The 16,855-nt window shown below is 40.0% G+C and overlaps 1 protein-coding gene and 1 long non-coding RNA gene across 9 annotated transcripts in view; one reads left to right on the top strand and one right to left on the bottom strand.

Annotated features, from left to right (window-relative positions):
* Positions 1–12,107, top strand: part of PIAS1 (protein inhibitor of activated STAT 1) — a 123,050-nt gene extending 110,943 nt beyond the window's left edge. The window contains exons 9-14 of one of the 7 annotated variants that reach the window (XM_029950267.1): positions 2,229–2,389; positions 4,172–4,302; positions 5,341–5,521; positions 8,960–9,174; positions 10,891–10,928; positions 11,533–12,107. In XM_029950267.1, coding sequence (XP_029806127.1) covers positions 2,229–2,389; positions 4,172–4,302; positions 5,341–5,521; positions 8,960–9,174; positions 10,891–10,928; positions 11,533–11,826 — 1,020 coding nt within the window. In that variant the 3' untranslated portion in view covers positions 11,827–12,107. Of the gene's footprint in view, positions 1–2,228; positions 2,390–4,171; positions 4,303–5,340; positions 5,522–8,959; positions 9,175–10,890; positions 10,929–11,532 lie in introns of those variants that run through there. The other 6 variants (XM_029950269.1, XM_029950268.1, XM_029950270.1 and 3 more) reach the window with 6 other exon arrangements.
* Positions 236–9,039, bottom strand: LOC115300752. 2 transcript variants are annotated; one of them, XR_003912826.1, is made up of 3 exons: positions 8,933–9,039; positions 6,873–7,007; positions 236–820 (listed from the first exon to the last, which is right to left on the bottom strand). It is a non-coding gene; the product is annotated as an uncharacterized LOC115300752 (long non-coding RNA). The 2 variants fall into 2 exon arrangements; XR_003912825.1 differs by having other exon boundaries at positions 8,465–9,039.
* Positions 12,108–16,855: the final 4,748 nt, after the last annotated feature.

Genomic DNA, 16,855 nt, shown 5'->3' on the forward strand with positions numbered 1-16,855 from the left:
TTAGCATCACCAGACTGTTCTCCGGAAAATGTTTATGGACGAATGCAGCATGTCTTACCTAATAGCAAATAGATGATTCTTTTATTATAAGAACTGGTTTGTCCTTTTTGGCCTTTTCATCAGGTGCTTGTGTAAATCAAATCATAAAAATTGAATAGAAGAATAGAAAGGAGTAATGAGTTGTCTAATCTTCTAATGGAAGAACGACTGGGCTGAAATAATTTGATGCAAATAATGTTTCTGTGCTTTTATTATAATGGGGAGCATACACTGAGCACCTACCCTGTGTCAGGCAGTATACAGTAAATATAATTCACATCTCACAGTCTTATGATGTGGATGGTATTTTTAATCCCCATTTTACAAAACTGAGGCTCAGAGAGACTAAATAACATTCAGGATTCTCACTCTACGTGCTGGGGCCAGGATTCAAACCTAGGTAGTCTAACCCCTGACCGCCTCATAAAGTGCTGTGCGCAGCCCTCATACTTTCCATGAGTCCTCCCTCCTAGAGCTGCTCAGTGAGCACAGGCAAGGCCTTATGTGCCCACACAAGACCATCTTCTTGCTGTAGGGCACATATGTTTGCAAGTGCCAGGGATGCGGAATTGAGTTGGGTGTATTTCCAGTAGAAGGAGACAGACACATGAAGGAACAGTACGTAGTCATGCACAGGGTGGGGGTGGACCCACAGAGAAGGGAACTGTCAGTTTTTGCTGTGTCTCCTGGTCCATACCTTTGACACTGTGAGCTGGCATTACTGCCTTCTCACAAGTTTATGGAACATTCTGGGTCCTGTTTTATTCTTCATCACTACATCCTGTTGAAGTAAGGAGGAAACAGTGTTACTTTGGAGATAGAAAAAGGGGCCCACAAAGGTTAAGTGCCTTTCCTAGAGGCATAGTAAATCATTGGTACCAGAACAATAATTTAGGACCACAAATGACAGTTAATTTCCTTGGCAGACTAGGAAATTGCACATTTTCCTGAAATTCTTCTGAGCCAAAACTCTTTTCCTCTTTTTTTTTCCTCATTTAACTCCTACCCTTTTCAAGCCTTTGTATTTTTCAAGCTTGCAGATAATGTCCAAAATCTCTTCCTGATTTAGCAAACAGTGTGGTTATTGAAAGTAGATAACTTTCATACCGCATGGCCATTGTAGCCTCTGGGCACTTTTTTGGCTCAGGGACTACTCTGAGAATTTGGGGCACGGTGGCAACCCAGCCGCACTGTGTGAGGTTGGCTCCAGGGAAGGACTGGTGATGTGGCGGCTTGCCGTGCAGCTTTTGTGCCTGGGGCTCAAGCTAGCATCTCAGGGACCGGATGAAGTAGGTTTCATTTTTCATAGGGCAGGCTGCTTAACCTCAGTTTCAGATGAGAAGAGGAAGTCTCATAACATGGTGGAGATGCTAGGTCTAGGGACGCGTGCCGAATTGCGTGTGACAGTGACCAGGGAGGGGAGAAATACAGAGTGGGCGCACTTGACTGTCATTTGGCAACTGTGCCAGACACCCTAGGGATCTCATTCAAAGATCAGGTTGGATATCTCTGTATCTGTTATCTTGCAGTATTTGATAAAACATTCTTTTTCATTTCCCCAAAATCCCTGTAAAGTGGTTTGTAACTTTTTTGGGTCAGGGACTACTCTGAAAATTTGGCGAAAGCACTCTCTTTGGAAAAATGCACACACTTAACAGAATTTTGCATGTAATTTTAAAGAGTTCGTGGCTCTTCCCCCAAAAGCTAATCTGTGAGCTATGGTTGCAGGGTGGAATAACCCCTGATGTAGACTTTCCTTTTTATTTTTACTATTTTTTTCAATGTTTATTGGGGGGGGGGCGCATGTGGGGGGAAGGGCAGAGAGCAAGAGAGACACAGAATAGGAAGCAGGCTCTAGGCTCTGAACTTTCAGCACAGAGCCCGACATGAGGTGCCAGATCATGACTTGAGCTAAAGTCAGATGCTTAACCAAACTGAGCCATCCAGGCGCCTCTGTGGATTTTCCAGAGTCACTGTGTTTAATATCTAAAGATATCCTGTACTTTTTTAACACATAGGTTTCATAGAAAATGTATTTAATGTTCTTTCATATTGATGAAAAGTAAATATAGTATGCTTTAAGTTAGAATACATACACATTGTGTTTCAGGAGATTTTTGTCAAAACTTAAGTTGAGTGACCATTGTCTAATATTCACTTTTGTCTCTCTCTCTCTCTCTCTCTTCAAGCTTGGTAAAATGCGGCTGACAATTCCATGTCGGGCCCTAACATGTTCTCATCTGCAGTGTTTTGATGCAACTCTTTACATTCAGATGAATGAGAAAAAACCAACCTGGGTTTGTCCTGTCTGTGATAAGAAGGCTCCGTATGAACACCTTATTATTGATGGGTATGTCGACTTAGTGTTTCCTTATACCTTGGAATGACCATCTATGATCTGGATTTGTTACCCATCAGATTTAGGATGAAAAGTCTATAGGTAGTATTTTCTAAGTAGTACATTTTTAGGCTTCTCATCATTCTAGAAATCAGTACTTTTCAAAGTAAGTAACTAATATTGTGAGCATTTTTCCCGTTTAACTTGATGTCCTCCTGTTTGGGAAATGTATGCTTTACCGTCCTGTGTCTCTCAACTTTCACCATTGACAGTAGCCCAGGCTGTAAGCAGGGTACGCTTCAAGATTTCCTGACATGAGTCCATCCATCCCTGCCATGCAGGCCATATTAGAGACGGAATGGCAGCACCGTGACACTCTGGTGAATTTCAGCATACCCACGTTGGGCTTTTTTTTTTTTTTTTTTTTTGGGAAAAGCTAGCCGCCTTTTTTGCACATTTTCTCCTACTTCAGTCCTGGTTCATTGTACCTGTTCCCCACTGGAAGGGCTCCATAACTGATCAACATGCTGAGTAACAGCTTCCTTTGTTTCTGTTTCCTCTGAAATGCTTGTCTTTGTCTCTCTTGTCCGCCTACAGCATCACAACAGTCTATTATTTATTTATTTATTTATTTTTTAACGCTCCTGTGTTTTCTCTGTCCTTCCAGACATCTTGGAGTGTTTCTCTAAATGCACCCCTATTCTCTGGCCTCCTTTCTTGTCCTTTTTGCCTCTGAACAAGGATAAATTGTGAAAAGAAGGATCTTCTTGATATTCCCTGTACTCTCTAGCAAGACACTTAAGGCAACTTATCTACAGCCTTTGAGAAAACATAGGAGCCTGAAGATGTAACATAAGGAATGGAATACATTTAGCAATACAGTATATAACCTAGAGCTTGAAAGATGTCAGACCAAACATGGGGAAAAAGTAAACATGTAACCTAAATGTTTTATGCTTCATTTTTCAGAAATGACAGTGATCACTAATAAATCTAAATTGAAAAAAATTTTACCAACTCCATATATTATATAGCTTTAGATTCCCTTCCTCCATCAATTGGGATTTTTCTTCATTTTAAAAACCATATATTCATGCACATATATCTGTATACACATTTAAAGAAAAACTAAAAAATTTTGGGAAATGAAAGGGTTTTGTGGTCTATTTTCTGATTGTTTTCACATAACTGTGATTGTATAATATTAATATTTTTTACCCTTTGGTTTCATTTCAGAATTTGACAATTTTGTACATTTTTTTACAAATCTCATTTCTTAACATCTGCGTATTTTTCAAAGAGACTTAACATTCAGTACATTTTTTTTGTATGTATTCCTTCAGTTTATCAAATAAGATATGCTTATTGTAGATAATTTGGACTATGCACAAGAATAAAAAGGAGAAAAAGAACTATTCATAATGTCACCAGTCAGAAATAACTGCAATTTATATACCACTCACACACAGAATTTTATTTTTTAAAATGTAGAATTTTATTTTCTTGGCTTCTTTCTACTTTCTGTAAATATTTTCCCATGTTTTTAAAAATGTTTGAAAACCTCACTTTTCATAGTTGCATAATATTTCCTCATATAAGGTACCATAATGTAAGTAACTATACTCCAATTTAGCCCTAGAGTTTGAGAACAACTATAACTTGTCTGTTCTGCTTTCTTCTTTCTCATTTATACTTGCACAGAACATAGGAGGTCCAAATGTTTTTTGAACAGAAATACTTCTAGTTTATTTTTATTTAGAATGTGATATTCAAAGGACCAATTGCTTTTTATAGCTTGTTTATGGAAATCCTAAAGTACTGTACAGACTGTGATGAAATACAGTTTAAGGAGGATGGCTCTTGGGCACCTATGAGATCCAAAAAGGAAGTGCAGGAAGTTTCCGCCTCTTATAACGGAGTTGATGGTGAGTGCTGGTTTTCCACAAAGGGGCGGGGGCGCAATACCCCTGCTATTGCATAGCCTTGATTTTTAGTATTAAAATGTGTATATATCTGGGGATGCCTGGCTGGCTCAGTTGGTAGAGCACGCGACTCTTGATTTTGAGGTTGTGAGCTTGAACCTCATGTTGGAAGTAGGGATTGCTGTGGGGAAAAAAAGTTTAAAAACGTATACATTTCTGAAAACCTCAGCAGTTTATGGGTAGCTCAATAACTCTTACTAAATTATTGACTAAATGTTCAGAAGCAGTAAAACTCTTTTCAAATTCACTTTGCTAGCTTTTAAAATTTTGCGATGTAAGATTTCAAAGTAACATAATCTAATAAGTCATTTATAAGGTCATGCTTTTGAAATGGTATCCTTTTACACTTTTAAAAGGTTTGGTAAAGATTAGTGAATGTTTCTTTTTCATTTATTATTTTTCTGGTTTTTAGTATGTTTTTGCTGGAAGGTGCTATGACATTTAAAAAAAGTTACCATACATTTCCTGAGTATCCCAGGTACATATGTAATATGTACCTCAAACTGATTTTATTTTGAAGTAGACCTACATCTTGATTGTTGGCCCTAATTCAGAATTGTTTAAAAAATTTTTTTCTGGGCACCTGAGTGCCTTGATTCAGTTAAGCATCGATTTCAGCTCAGGTCATGATCTCACGGCTCGTGAGTTCAAGCCCTGTATCGGGCTCTTTGCTGACAGCTCAGAGCCCAGGGCCTGCTTCAGATTCTGTGTCTCCCTCTCTCTCTGCCCCTCCCCCGCTCACACTCTTGTCTCTCTCTCTCTCTCTCAAAAATAAACAAACATTAAAAAAATTAAAATTTTTTTTAACAACCAATAATCAGTAGTAGTTTTAAGCTTAGAGGAACAGAACCACTGTTCTCTGCCCCCATCAATATTGTAAGTCTAAACTGTAACTGATAAACTAATCCGCAGGCATATTGAGGAAAAAAGAGAGGTGTCATAGGTTTCTTTTACCTTGTGTTTTTACTCATTCCTACACAGGATGCTTGAGCTCCACATTGGAGCATCAGGTGGCTTCTCACCACCAGTCCTCAAATAAAAATAAGAAAGTGGAGGTGATTGATTTAACCATAGACAGTTCATCTGATGAAGAGGAGGAGGAGCCATCTGCCAAGAGGACCTGTCCTTCCCTGTCTCCCACATCACCACTGAATAATAAAGGGTAAATACTGAGATGTTAAAACATCATTGGGAAAGTTAATTTTGCAAATACAGTTTAAAAATTCTGCCAGTAGGAGCTCCTGGGTGGCTTAATTGGTTGAGTGTCCAGCTTTGGCTCAGGTCATGATCTCACAGTTTGTGGGTTCAAACCTCACATCAGGCTTGCTGCTGTCAGCTCAGAGCTGCTTCATATCTTCTGTTCCCCCCTCTCTCTGTCCCTTCCCCACTCATGCTCACTCTCTCTCTCTCTGAAAATAAACATTAAAAAATAATAAAATAAAAGATCAGCCAAATAAAATGATTATGTCTGATTGTGAAACTCAGTAATCAAAGAATAGGTTGGATTTTCCTCAGGCATGTGATATCCTTGAGGGGTTGGGATAATGCGTTAAAGGAGTCCCTTGGATACAGTATTTATCATGCCAAAAGATAATTCTTGTACAGTGGCTCTCAAACTTCGGTATACAGCAGAATTACCCAGAGGGCTCATTAAAACACATATTGCTCCCCTGTTCCCATGCGTCAGATCAGGGGTAGGGACTGAGGAAACCCGTGTCTCTGATCAGCTCTTAGTGATCTCAGTGCTGCTCATAGGATTTAGAACATTCACTGACACTGGAAATGTGTGCTTTAAGGTTGATCCTAGGTTGAGTATTTCAAGTAGAAAGCAGAGGAAGACCAGAGGAATGCAAGAAACTGCCTCGAAGTGTGTGCAAGGCTACACTGCAGCAAAAGAAGTCAGAGGCTGAATTTGCAGCGCACAGTGCATTCTGTTTTGCAGACTCATTTCCCATATTTCCCATTAGTCTCCTATCAGTACCTTGGTTATGCTTAGCAAACTCTGTTACCTACTTTATGTAAAACACCCTGTGCCTACCATGGGTGATAATAAAAGAAGTACAGTACTAACTTTAAAGAGTTTATCATTTTATAGAGGACAAGAAGCTGTGTTATTTAAATGGACTGTCTTATAAGACACGGGGATTCTCAACAAAAGGATTTAATGTTTTGCTGAGGCACAGCTGTAGCACAACGAAGGGAAGTCTAGAAATAGGTGTGCCCCCTGTGAGGTAGACATCGGGAGAGTGGTGTAGCGTGTTGTAACTGAATAGGAGCTGGTCAAAACATCTTCCAACAAACAGAATGTTTGTTGAAGAAAGAATGTTAATTTCAGGGTTCCAGAGGGAAAGTTACTCCCAGACCAAGAGCAGGCATTTCCATGCATGGAAGCAGATCATTATCAGGTTTGATACTGTTTGATGAGATAAAAGATCTATTTGATAATATTTGTAGTTACTTGAAAGGTAGAGTTGGAACAGTAGAAGAGCATGATCGTGATAAATGTAACTCACTTGTTGGAAACTCTGTTTCAGGAATCTTCATAATACAGTACAATCAAACGTGGTACACTGGTTAGTATTTTCACTCCAGAGTAGATTATCAGCACACGTCAGACAGATATAAAGACATTAATAGCAGCCATTATCCTTTAAAAAAAAAAAAAAGAATATCTAAACACTGATTCTACTTTATGAAGATTTACCTCTGATGAAAGCCTTCCTGGGTGGCAACAAGCCTAACCTTGTTAATTACACCAACTTACTTTATAAATCTGAGTGCGAGAAAAAAAATGTTAAATTGCCAGAGGCCGATATTTTGCTTTCTGACTAGAGACAGAGAATGTATACATTTTTCCTTAAAGGAAACTTTGGAGTGTTTAGAAATCTAGTGTTTCAGTTCTTTGGACATTTGCTTTGCTGTTTTTCCAAAACTAGCTGTGTTTATTATGTTTGGAAAATTACATTAGATGTACTAACTACTTCCTGAGCTTACCAGTGACCACTTAAATCCAGATAAAGTATTTACAAATGCCAGGCCTTTCTCTGTTTTCAGATAAAAACAAGCAACCTGAAAGTTTATGGCATTTTTAGAAGAATTATACCATTTTAACATTCATGGCCATTTTACAGTAATGACTAGTCAATAAATAAAAACCTCAACCTAAGCATATTATATTTGTTATTGTGCAGTATAAAGGTGGAAATGCATTTTCAGAATGGTATCACAAAACTGAAACAAAAGGAGTCAGCCGGGAATTAGAGGCAAACGTCAGTAAATATAAAACATTTTACTGTCTTCAGCCAGTGAGTGTTTAGTATTCATCCAGAAATTTCCTTTGCTGTTTGGTATACCAAGATATTTTCAAAGGCTAGCATTTCAACTGCTTTCTTCTCTCTTATAATCCCTTAGGCATTGTCAGAGGAGACAGCTAATGGAAAATGGTACTTTTTATAGATGTAAGAGGTTTAATTAAGTTTCCATTAGACAAAACATTTTTATGAGGCAGAAGAGAGTATATCTTATGCTTCATATCCCATTCATGAAAATGTGGTAGATGGTCATAACTAGAATGCTATTCCTGGAAATCCAACCTTAGCATCTTTTGAAATATTTTGAACTTGCATTGCACCATTGAAATTGCATCTCCACACCCAGGTACTTTATATGAAGTTTTAAAAGCAAAAAATAGTCCCTTTATACTTTCTTTGTTCATTTTTTATGACTCATATGCCTATTAGCCTCTTATATGGTTGGGATAGCCTATGACCCTTACGTTTGCACTCAGGACAATTAGAATTCTTTTTTTCATTTCAGTTCTTTCTTGTCTCATCTTTCTCCCTCCTTTTTGCTTTTTTAGTTAATTTTTTGTAAAGAAAAAAAGATTTAACTTCTGAGCTACTTAAACATTTTGCTTTTTTCTTCCAGAATCCCTCTTTTTGTCGTCCCCCTCCTCCCCATTATACTATTCTCCCTTTAAAACCTAACCACCAACTGTTCATTTGGAGCATCTCTTCTTGTCTTGCCTCCGCCCATTCAGCAGGCCTTGTATGCAAACAGTGTGCCAGCGAGTGCGGGGCATTGGGACGACCAGGATAAACAGTACCTGGCTTCTGTGTTCCTCAAGCTTACGGTGTGGGGGCCAGCTGTTAGCTCCACTGCTCAGACTGCTGCCGTCTCCCAGGCTGGGCTGTGTGTGTTTTCTTTGCGAGGACGTACCTATGCTTTTGACTAGACAGCATCCCACTGCTTATTTTTCAAAGGTTTCAGAAGTTTGGCCGCCGTAGATCTCTTTCACTGATACCTCACTGAGGTGGCTCAAGCCGTGCCTCCCCTGCTCCAGAAGGTGTAGGCGAGGCCGCGTGTGGCCCATGAGTGCCGGGCACGCCGTTTCCCACCCGTTGCTCCTGATGGCCCCTGCCAAGTGCTACTCTGTATACAGATTATTTCCTAATAATTATGGCAGTCTAAATTATACATTGCTTTGCTTGTCTTTTTATTTCCAGCACAAAAGCTAGGAATCATTTTGCGAGATGCAGTCCCCCTGTTAAAATTAAAAGTTCAACTGACTCACAAAAACTCTGCGAACCTTTCCTTCTAGCATATTAAGTCTTCCACATCAAGCATCTCCAGTGTCCCGCACCCCAAGCCTCCCTGCTGTAGACACAAGCTACATTAATACATCCCTCATCCAGGACTACAGGCATCCTTTCCACATGACACCCATGCCTTATGACCTACAAGGTGAGTCAGCGGTTTCTTCTGTGTTGTCACATTGCATCGGGAATGCCTTTGATCTACATAGACTTCCACCGGGTGAGTCTGAGGAAGAATGGAAAGATGAAAACACAGGGGCTTGGGCCTGGGGAACTGAGAGAAAGACTCATGGTGGCCCTAAAGAAATAACAGACCCAGTTTCTTGTTTGTACCTTCATCAGTAGCCGGTGTTTTACTACCAGTGGTGAGAATAGTGCGAGGATCTCTTCACAGTGGTTTGCAAGTTGTTTTGGGATGACTTTTCAGTATGTTGCTTTGCATTTTGATATTTATGAAAACTACTCTTTTTTCCCAAATCCAGTTATAATGCATCAGGCATTATGGGTAATGGTGTTGTATTGTTTTAAATAATGCTGAATTAAGACATTGGGAAGTTTTAATTTTTGTTCCAGTGAACCTGATTCTTCTTTTTAAAAGTAGTTTGAAATGTCAGCAAACTTACTGCACAATGTATTTTGGATAATCATGTTATTAAAAAACTATTAGTTCTGTATCTTTGTAACTTAAGAATTTATACATTTAAGAACAGTTTTCTTTTTTATTCCAAAAAGCTGTATGTGCTTGTTATAGAAAATTTATTACAAAAATGTAAAGTGGAAGATTCCCTCTACCTCACCCCTACAGAAAAATTCGGGGCCACTGACAAAGATTCTTGGAAGCTGAGATAGTTGAGTAGCTTCTTAATGATTGTTATGAAAACCCTGTTTGAGGTCTGTCCGCAGAACGTTGTGCAGCGAGGGAAATGTAATTTACAGTGGCCACTAGCCACATCTGGTTACGGAGCGTTTGAAACATGGCAATTGTGACTGAAGAACTGAGTTCTTCATTTGACTTAATGAATTTAGGTACCCACGTCATGTGCTTAGTGGCTGCTCTGTGAGACAGGGCAGCCCTGTTTCTCACTGAGGCTACTTCCAGATCTCCAGATCAGAAACCACGGGGCTATGTAGTTTACGGATCCTCATGTTATAATCTGTTCTAGTACAGACCATGGATGGCTCCGCAGAGTATTTGTGTTGTCATACTTTTATCTAGATCCACCTGTTACCCTTTCCCCCAAGTTCAGATACCATAACGAGGCCCTTTATTCACTCGGGCTTCTTGTTCTCCACATTACACATTGAGTGATGTGGACGAGAGTGGGAATTAGAAGGGGCAGGTTGCATAGACCATGGCGGCCAAGGACCAGAGATGGTCCTTCTGTGACACAGCATCCCAGCAGTCATACCCCTTCCATCTCCCCTGCCCTCATGCTAGTAGAGTGCCTCTAAGTTGGAATCTGGTACAGATAATGGCAAGTGAGCAAATTTGAGAAAGAAAGAAAAAGAAAATCTGTGCCATGGCTTGCTTAACTTCTACGTAAAACTTTCTCAACCACAAAATGAGCCCAAACATAATGACATGCCTCGTAGGTGCTTGTGAGTAGTTCATTAGAAATGTTAGTTAAGAGAGGTCAAGGAGAATAATCGGTGAAAAGTTCTCGGTCCGTGTAACGGATCATGTTAGATCCAGCAGGGTGGCAGTGAGCCAAATCCCACTGTTGAAGTTGCAAGGAGGGCAAATCGTGGCTAAAGCTTGGACTTCAGCCTTCATAATCTAGAGATGGGAGAGACCAACAGTTCCACTCCTCTTGTTTGAATTCTAAATGAATTTAGAATGAGCATCTAAGGTTTGCATTTGTTTCTGGAGTATTGGGGCATTAGGGAGTGTGTTTTGTTTTATTTTTCAAAACTAAAATAATTTTTTTTCTCACAGGATTAGATTTCTTTCCTTTCTTGTCAGGAGACAATCAGGTATGTTATATGAAAAAAAAATACTGTTGTCTTAAGTGTGCATTAAAATATTTGTAAGTATATTATGTATCTGCGAGAGAAGATAAATTTCTTAGAAAATACAGAGTTGTCCTACTCATTAGTGTTAAGGTTTTAAGCATTTAAATAAAAATCCCCTTGTTCCAGGTGTGCCTGAGTATATAGACAGAACACTATCTATTTGTTGGTTTCTAGTACTTTTAGTATAAAAAACAGGGCAGTAAGTCAATTGATAAATCCTTGGCCAGATACCTCTATAAGAGAAGAAGGGTGGACTGTCTTCTTTCCTGCTGCTTCTGAGCATATCCCTCTTTGGAAATAGAATTGTGAGAACTGTTTGCATTAAAACACAGCACAAATTTTGTTTCGGTTCTCCCCAGGCCCCCCAGTTTCAAATACAGAAATGTTCTCAAGATCAAGGACGTGATCATTACCTATGGCCATTTGACTTTGTGAAACGTTTTAGTAGATATTTCAGACGTAGCAGATATGCAGTATATATTAAATTAAGGACTTTGTTCTGCTGAGAAGGTGGTTTGCGGATTTAGAAGTGACGGCTGTTCTGTCTTCTGTCTTCCCTCCCCAGCATTATAACACCTCCCTCCTCGCTGCCGCCGCAGCAGCGGTTTCCGATGATCAAGACCTCTTACACTCGTCTCGGTTTTTTCCGTATACCTCCTCACAGATGTTTCTCGATCAGTTAAGTGCAGGAGGCAGTACTTCTCTGCCAACCACCAATGGAAGCAGTAGTGGCAGTAACAGCAGTCTTGTGTCCTCCAACAGCCTGCGGGAGAGCCACGGCCACACCGTCGCCAACAGGAGCGCCGCGGACACGGCGTCCATCTTCGGCATCATGCCGGACATCATTTCGTTGGACTGATTCTCTCGCCTCTGCTGCTCCCATCCCCACCCCAGATTAAATGAACTTGGCAGAAAGAAGAGAACTTTGTGCTATGTTTTACCTTATTCTGTTTAGAAAAGTACACAAGCGTGTTTTTTTTCCTTTTTTTAGGGAAAAAATTAAAAGAAATGTACAGAGAACAAAACTATATTTTCAGTTTTACTTTTGTATATAAATCTAAGACTGCCTGTCTGATAAAACACTTGTAAAAAACAAAAAAAAAAAAAAAAGGAAAGAAAAGAAAAAAAGAAAAAAAAAAACAAATACCCACAAACCACCTTCAGTTCATTTTTTTCTGGATTCTGAAGATTCCCCCCCCCCCTTCATTTGTCCTATGGTTTTGGTTTTCTTTTACTTCAATGGCATTATTTTATTTGCAATAACAGAAAAGGAATTGCATGTATGAAGTTTTAAATTGTGGTCTTTTCTTTGTTGTGGGAGGGGGCTGGGGGGTAGTTTTAATTTCTGTTTTCTAAAAAGGACAGACTTGGATTCTGTTTGTGCGTGTGCATATTCTCTTCAGCCTTAAGTTATAAATCTCATCTGTCCCACTGCATTCCCTCTGTATTTTCAGGACATAGCTCGTGGGTGTGTGTTCAGTGTGTGTGTCTGTGTATATTTTTCTGTCGTTACCGTTCCTTCTCCTCCCAAGTTTTCTGCATTCAGTTGATAAATCAGTTGCCTGCTTCTCTCAAAGTGCTTTGAAGGTCTTGAACTCCCGTATGAGCATCTTTATTGCTATTCCAATTGCATGTTCTCCATCACATATTCTCTCTTATTTGCTAGATACCCCCTGAGAATATGTTCTAGAGATTTGGAGTAAAGCTGTCTGGATAAAGGAGTAGGCTTGGCAGACCTGTGAATAATACACTTTAGTTCTTTCTTCTAAATTTGGATTGCCAGTATTATGTATTTAAACCAAGTCTGTGAGCACCTGCCTTTTTGGCCACAGCGTAACAAGTTCTCGTGTAAGATCTTCATGCCAAAGTGGGAAGTAAAAATAGCCTCGAAAGCCCTGTTGGGTGTCTTGTGCAGCTGACAGAGAGAAGGTTACATCACTTCGAAAAAGAAAGGAAGACAGTCAGTTCTCCTAAAAGTAAATTTCTCTTTGGGAAATACAGTGCACCACACACGTCCATCTAGAAATCCACTCTCTGATAAACAGTTAAAATGCAAAATAGGCTTGATTCTTAGTCATTTTACTCCCTGGTTCTGAGTAACCTTTTATTTTTTCTTCTTTTTATTTTTTTCTTCACCTTTTAAAGACAAGCATGACATAGGAAAATCCATTTTTTTCCTATTCTTTTTCTTTTAGATTCATGGATCAGTCTAATCTGATTAATAATGCAACATGTAAATATAGTGAGAACTGTTTTTCAGGAGAGGAGTGTGGGTTGGAGGGATGGAAGGTGGTTCTGCTTTGTTCCACAGGCCTCCTTAGAGAAGGGCTCCCGGCCTTTGGGGAGCGCCTGAAGGTGTGGAGGGCTTTAGCCCATGTAACAGAAAAGATGGAGGAGGGGCCTAATGCGTATCAGTTTCCCAGCCTGGATTTTTATATCACAACTGTTAATGTGCTCAGAGTTGGTGAAGGACCACCTTTGTGTATAAAAGTGTCGCTTCAACCTTGCAGTGGTAACAAAAATGACCTACTTTATCTGGGTAGAATTCAAGATGGCTGTGTCGTCAGTTGTATGATAAAATTTAACGGTTCACATTGACTGTGTGGCATCTAAAAATAATACCTGTTTTTACAGCATCTCTCTGCCACTAAATTGTTGACTTGAATTTTGAAAAACAAGTTGGTGTTGATATGTATATGTGTGTGTGTATATATGTATTTATAGACCAGTGTGTGTGAGTGACACGTGAGTTAATATAGTCTTCCCCTACGCATGTGTATTCCACACGTACATGGCTGAGTTATAGTCACTAAACAATTTGCAATAAAAACAAAAGATTTATTGTTGGTGAAAACAGGAATTAGTTTTTTTTAATGAATCTGCTATTATGGTGAGTAAACTCTTTAAGAACGCTTGTTGCCATATTAACTTAGGCTAAGATTTAATAGTTCCATAATTTGTGTCTAAATTCAGATTGACCTAGAAATCACTCAAGTTGTGGGGTGTTGCTTCTTATTTCACATTGTAATGGGCAACATTTCTACTCATTCAGCTTCATAAAATGGTTTTCTGTATCCTCTTTTGTTTTTCTGTCATTGTTGTTAGTGGTCTCAAAATTCTGATCAATAACTTTGTGTGTGATGCTGAGTCACAAACTCTGAATGATCCAGTTGAAAACCCGTCCCTGTCCTTTCTTCAGCTGAGGTTTGGGGATGGCGAGTTTCCCTAAGGGAAGAACGGGTAATAGGGAGAAAGAAATGTCTGTCTAGTGGCTTTGGTCATGTCTCCACAGGAGAAACGAATCATTTGACTGTCATTTGATTTTAGTTCATTCCGCTCGAAGGAGTTTGTTTCTTTCTGTTGTTGGCTTGCCGGAGTGTCGCATTAGCGGTAGCTGTCCCTCTGTTGTTCTCATGGTCAATACTAGTCATTTGGCCTGTTGTGATCTTTAGTTGTTATTGGTAGAGTCATGCCCTGCACCGTTATCTTCTGCGTTAAAAGAAAAAAAAAAAGTGCATAGGCATTTCATCTGTTTTTTTCCTCAGCCCGGCCTCACCCACGCCAACACCGACCTGCTGTCCGTGGACAAGAGCGGTGCCCAGAGTCTTTGGGCAGGGCCGCCGCCGTCCCCTCGCTGTGGCCTTTCCCAGTAGGCGTGCGTGTGTTTGTGTTTCTGTACAGTGCTCTGTGCTCTTTGATAAAATAGCTGTTTGACTTAGCAGGGTTGAAGTGGCTTATAATTATTTTTGTGGGCATTATTGGACACATGTTTTTAAAAGAAATCTGACCTTAACCATGCCACACTTGGTTGACTAATTTATTTTGAGCATTAAAGTTTTTCTTCTGTTCATTTAGACATTATCACAGTTCTTTATCATTACTGACTTAGGAAGGATTGCACTTAAGCTTCTGTTAAAGGTGATTTCTCGGGAGATTTTCCTTCGAGTCAAATGTCCGAAACAGTAAAAATATGTCCCAATTTTAAATTAAACTAATTGTGGAAAGAACATTTTTTTAAACAATTCCAAGTTTGAATATATAAGACACTTCAAGATCTTCAGGACTTTAAAGCACATTTAAAATTATTTTAGTAAGAATTTTGTTTTATCAATACATGTTGAATTCTGTTTTTTAAGCAAAAAGGAAAAACACACAAAGCTTAGATTCCAGAAAGAGGGAGGGAGAATAGCTGGTGGTCCCAGAGTGTGCTGCTGTTAATTGTTTAATTAACAAAGGGGAAATGTATATAAACAGATATAAAAGTTACCATAAATTCCATGAACTTCAATCTGTGATTCATTGCCTTAAAACTTTCTCTTAGAATCTCCATACCGCATGCCAAACCAGTAAAATGGCTTTTAAAAATGTATAGTAGACCAATGTCAGTTTGTATAAAAGTACCAAGTGAAAATATTTATTACATGCATTGGAAAAGAAATTGTTTACCTATTGAATGTTACCTGTTTATGTAGAGCTCTTTAGATGTAATAAAAGAAAAGCCTTCAGTTAATTTGTCTTCTGTAAAATACCCTGTGGGGACACGAGGGACCAGCCCTGTAAGAAACACGATCATGCTTGGTGCTTCCAGAACACCTTTCATCCAGAGATTTCAAAGCGTGCCAGTTCGTTCCCTGGCCACATGCTTTGAGGTAAGTACATATACAGCTGCCATTCCCCCTTCTTCCTGAGACGCGGCAGGCTTTGTGCTGAGACCACAGCCTCTCTCCAGTTTTAAATCTATTTGGTAATCTGCAGTTCGAGTGCTAAGAGAGGTGTGGCCTTTTTTTTTTTTTTTTTTTGGTAAACAGTCTAGGTGCTCAGTAAACCAACTGGAATTTCAGGAATGAGCAAGAAACCTGGACTTGGGGAAGTAATACGAAGCCTTCCCTGGGGTAGAGGTTTCAGCGAGAACATGTCACGGGACCTTGGAGTCCTGGCCACTGAACACCCATAATCAGGAACACTGAGTCCAGGCAGCCCAGGTTCTAATGGCCGCTCCGCACCACTCAGGTGCTGTGGGGAAGCTGTACTTCCTGGTAGGAAAATGAGATGAATAACACTTGCTTTAAAACCATCCTGGGACCATTTGGTGACAAACATTTAAAAAGCTTTGAGGAAACATGCCCTTGTTTATTATTCTAGCCCAGAACTTTCTTTGCCTGTCCCATCTAACTCCTAGGTGTCTGCTGCCTCATCCATGGTATTCCAGATTGGCCGTGGAGGACTTGCTTCCTAATGTCTGTGAGGAGTCAAAGAGGGATGTGGGGCCAGGACCCCTGAGCCTTGGCTGAAAGTGCAATGTAGCAGTTCTCTATGGGGTACCGCAGAGAAGCCTTCAGGTAACGAAATTTAAGCACCAGTGCACACACACCGCCTCCTCACCCTACTTGATTTGGCCTCTGAAAGGGTCCTGGCAGCAGCCCTAGCAGTTCTGTTATCTATTCATGTATTCTTTTTTTGTTTTTAATGTTTGTTTACATTTGAGAGAGAGTGAGAGGGGAAGGGGCAGAGAGGAGAGACACGGAATCCGAAGCAGGCTCCTGGTTCTGAGTGGTCAGCACAGAGCCCGATGCGGGGCTCAAACCCGTGAACTGCTAGATCACAACCAGAGGCCCCTCTCTTCACATATTCTTAAAAGAAGGCCATCAAATTGTATAAGCCTCAGGTCTCAAAAAACGTGGATGTGCCCCTGCATCGTGTGAAGCTGGGCTCCCCAGCCAGATGCTCACAACTTCGCCTACTTGGGGTTGGGGCCATTTACTGTCTGCCCCCAAGACAGCTCAGAAAATGACCTTGGTTAGGGCTGAGGCCACAGCAGCAGGAGATGGCTGCATAAGATTGCATCTGTCCCCTGCAGTTTACCTTGTGCCTCGCCCTGAGCTTTGTGT

Source organism: Suricata suricatta, chromosome 9 (assembly GCF_006229205.1).
Source record: "Suricata suricatta isolate VVHF042 chromosome 9, meerkat_22Aug2017_6uvM2_HiC, whole genome shotgun sequence".
Classification (NCBI taxonomy): Eukaryota; Metazoa; Chordata; class Mammalia; order Carnivora; family Herpestidae; genus Suricata; species Suricata suricatta.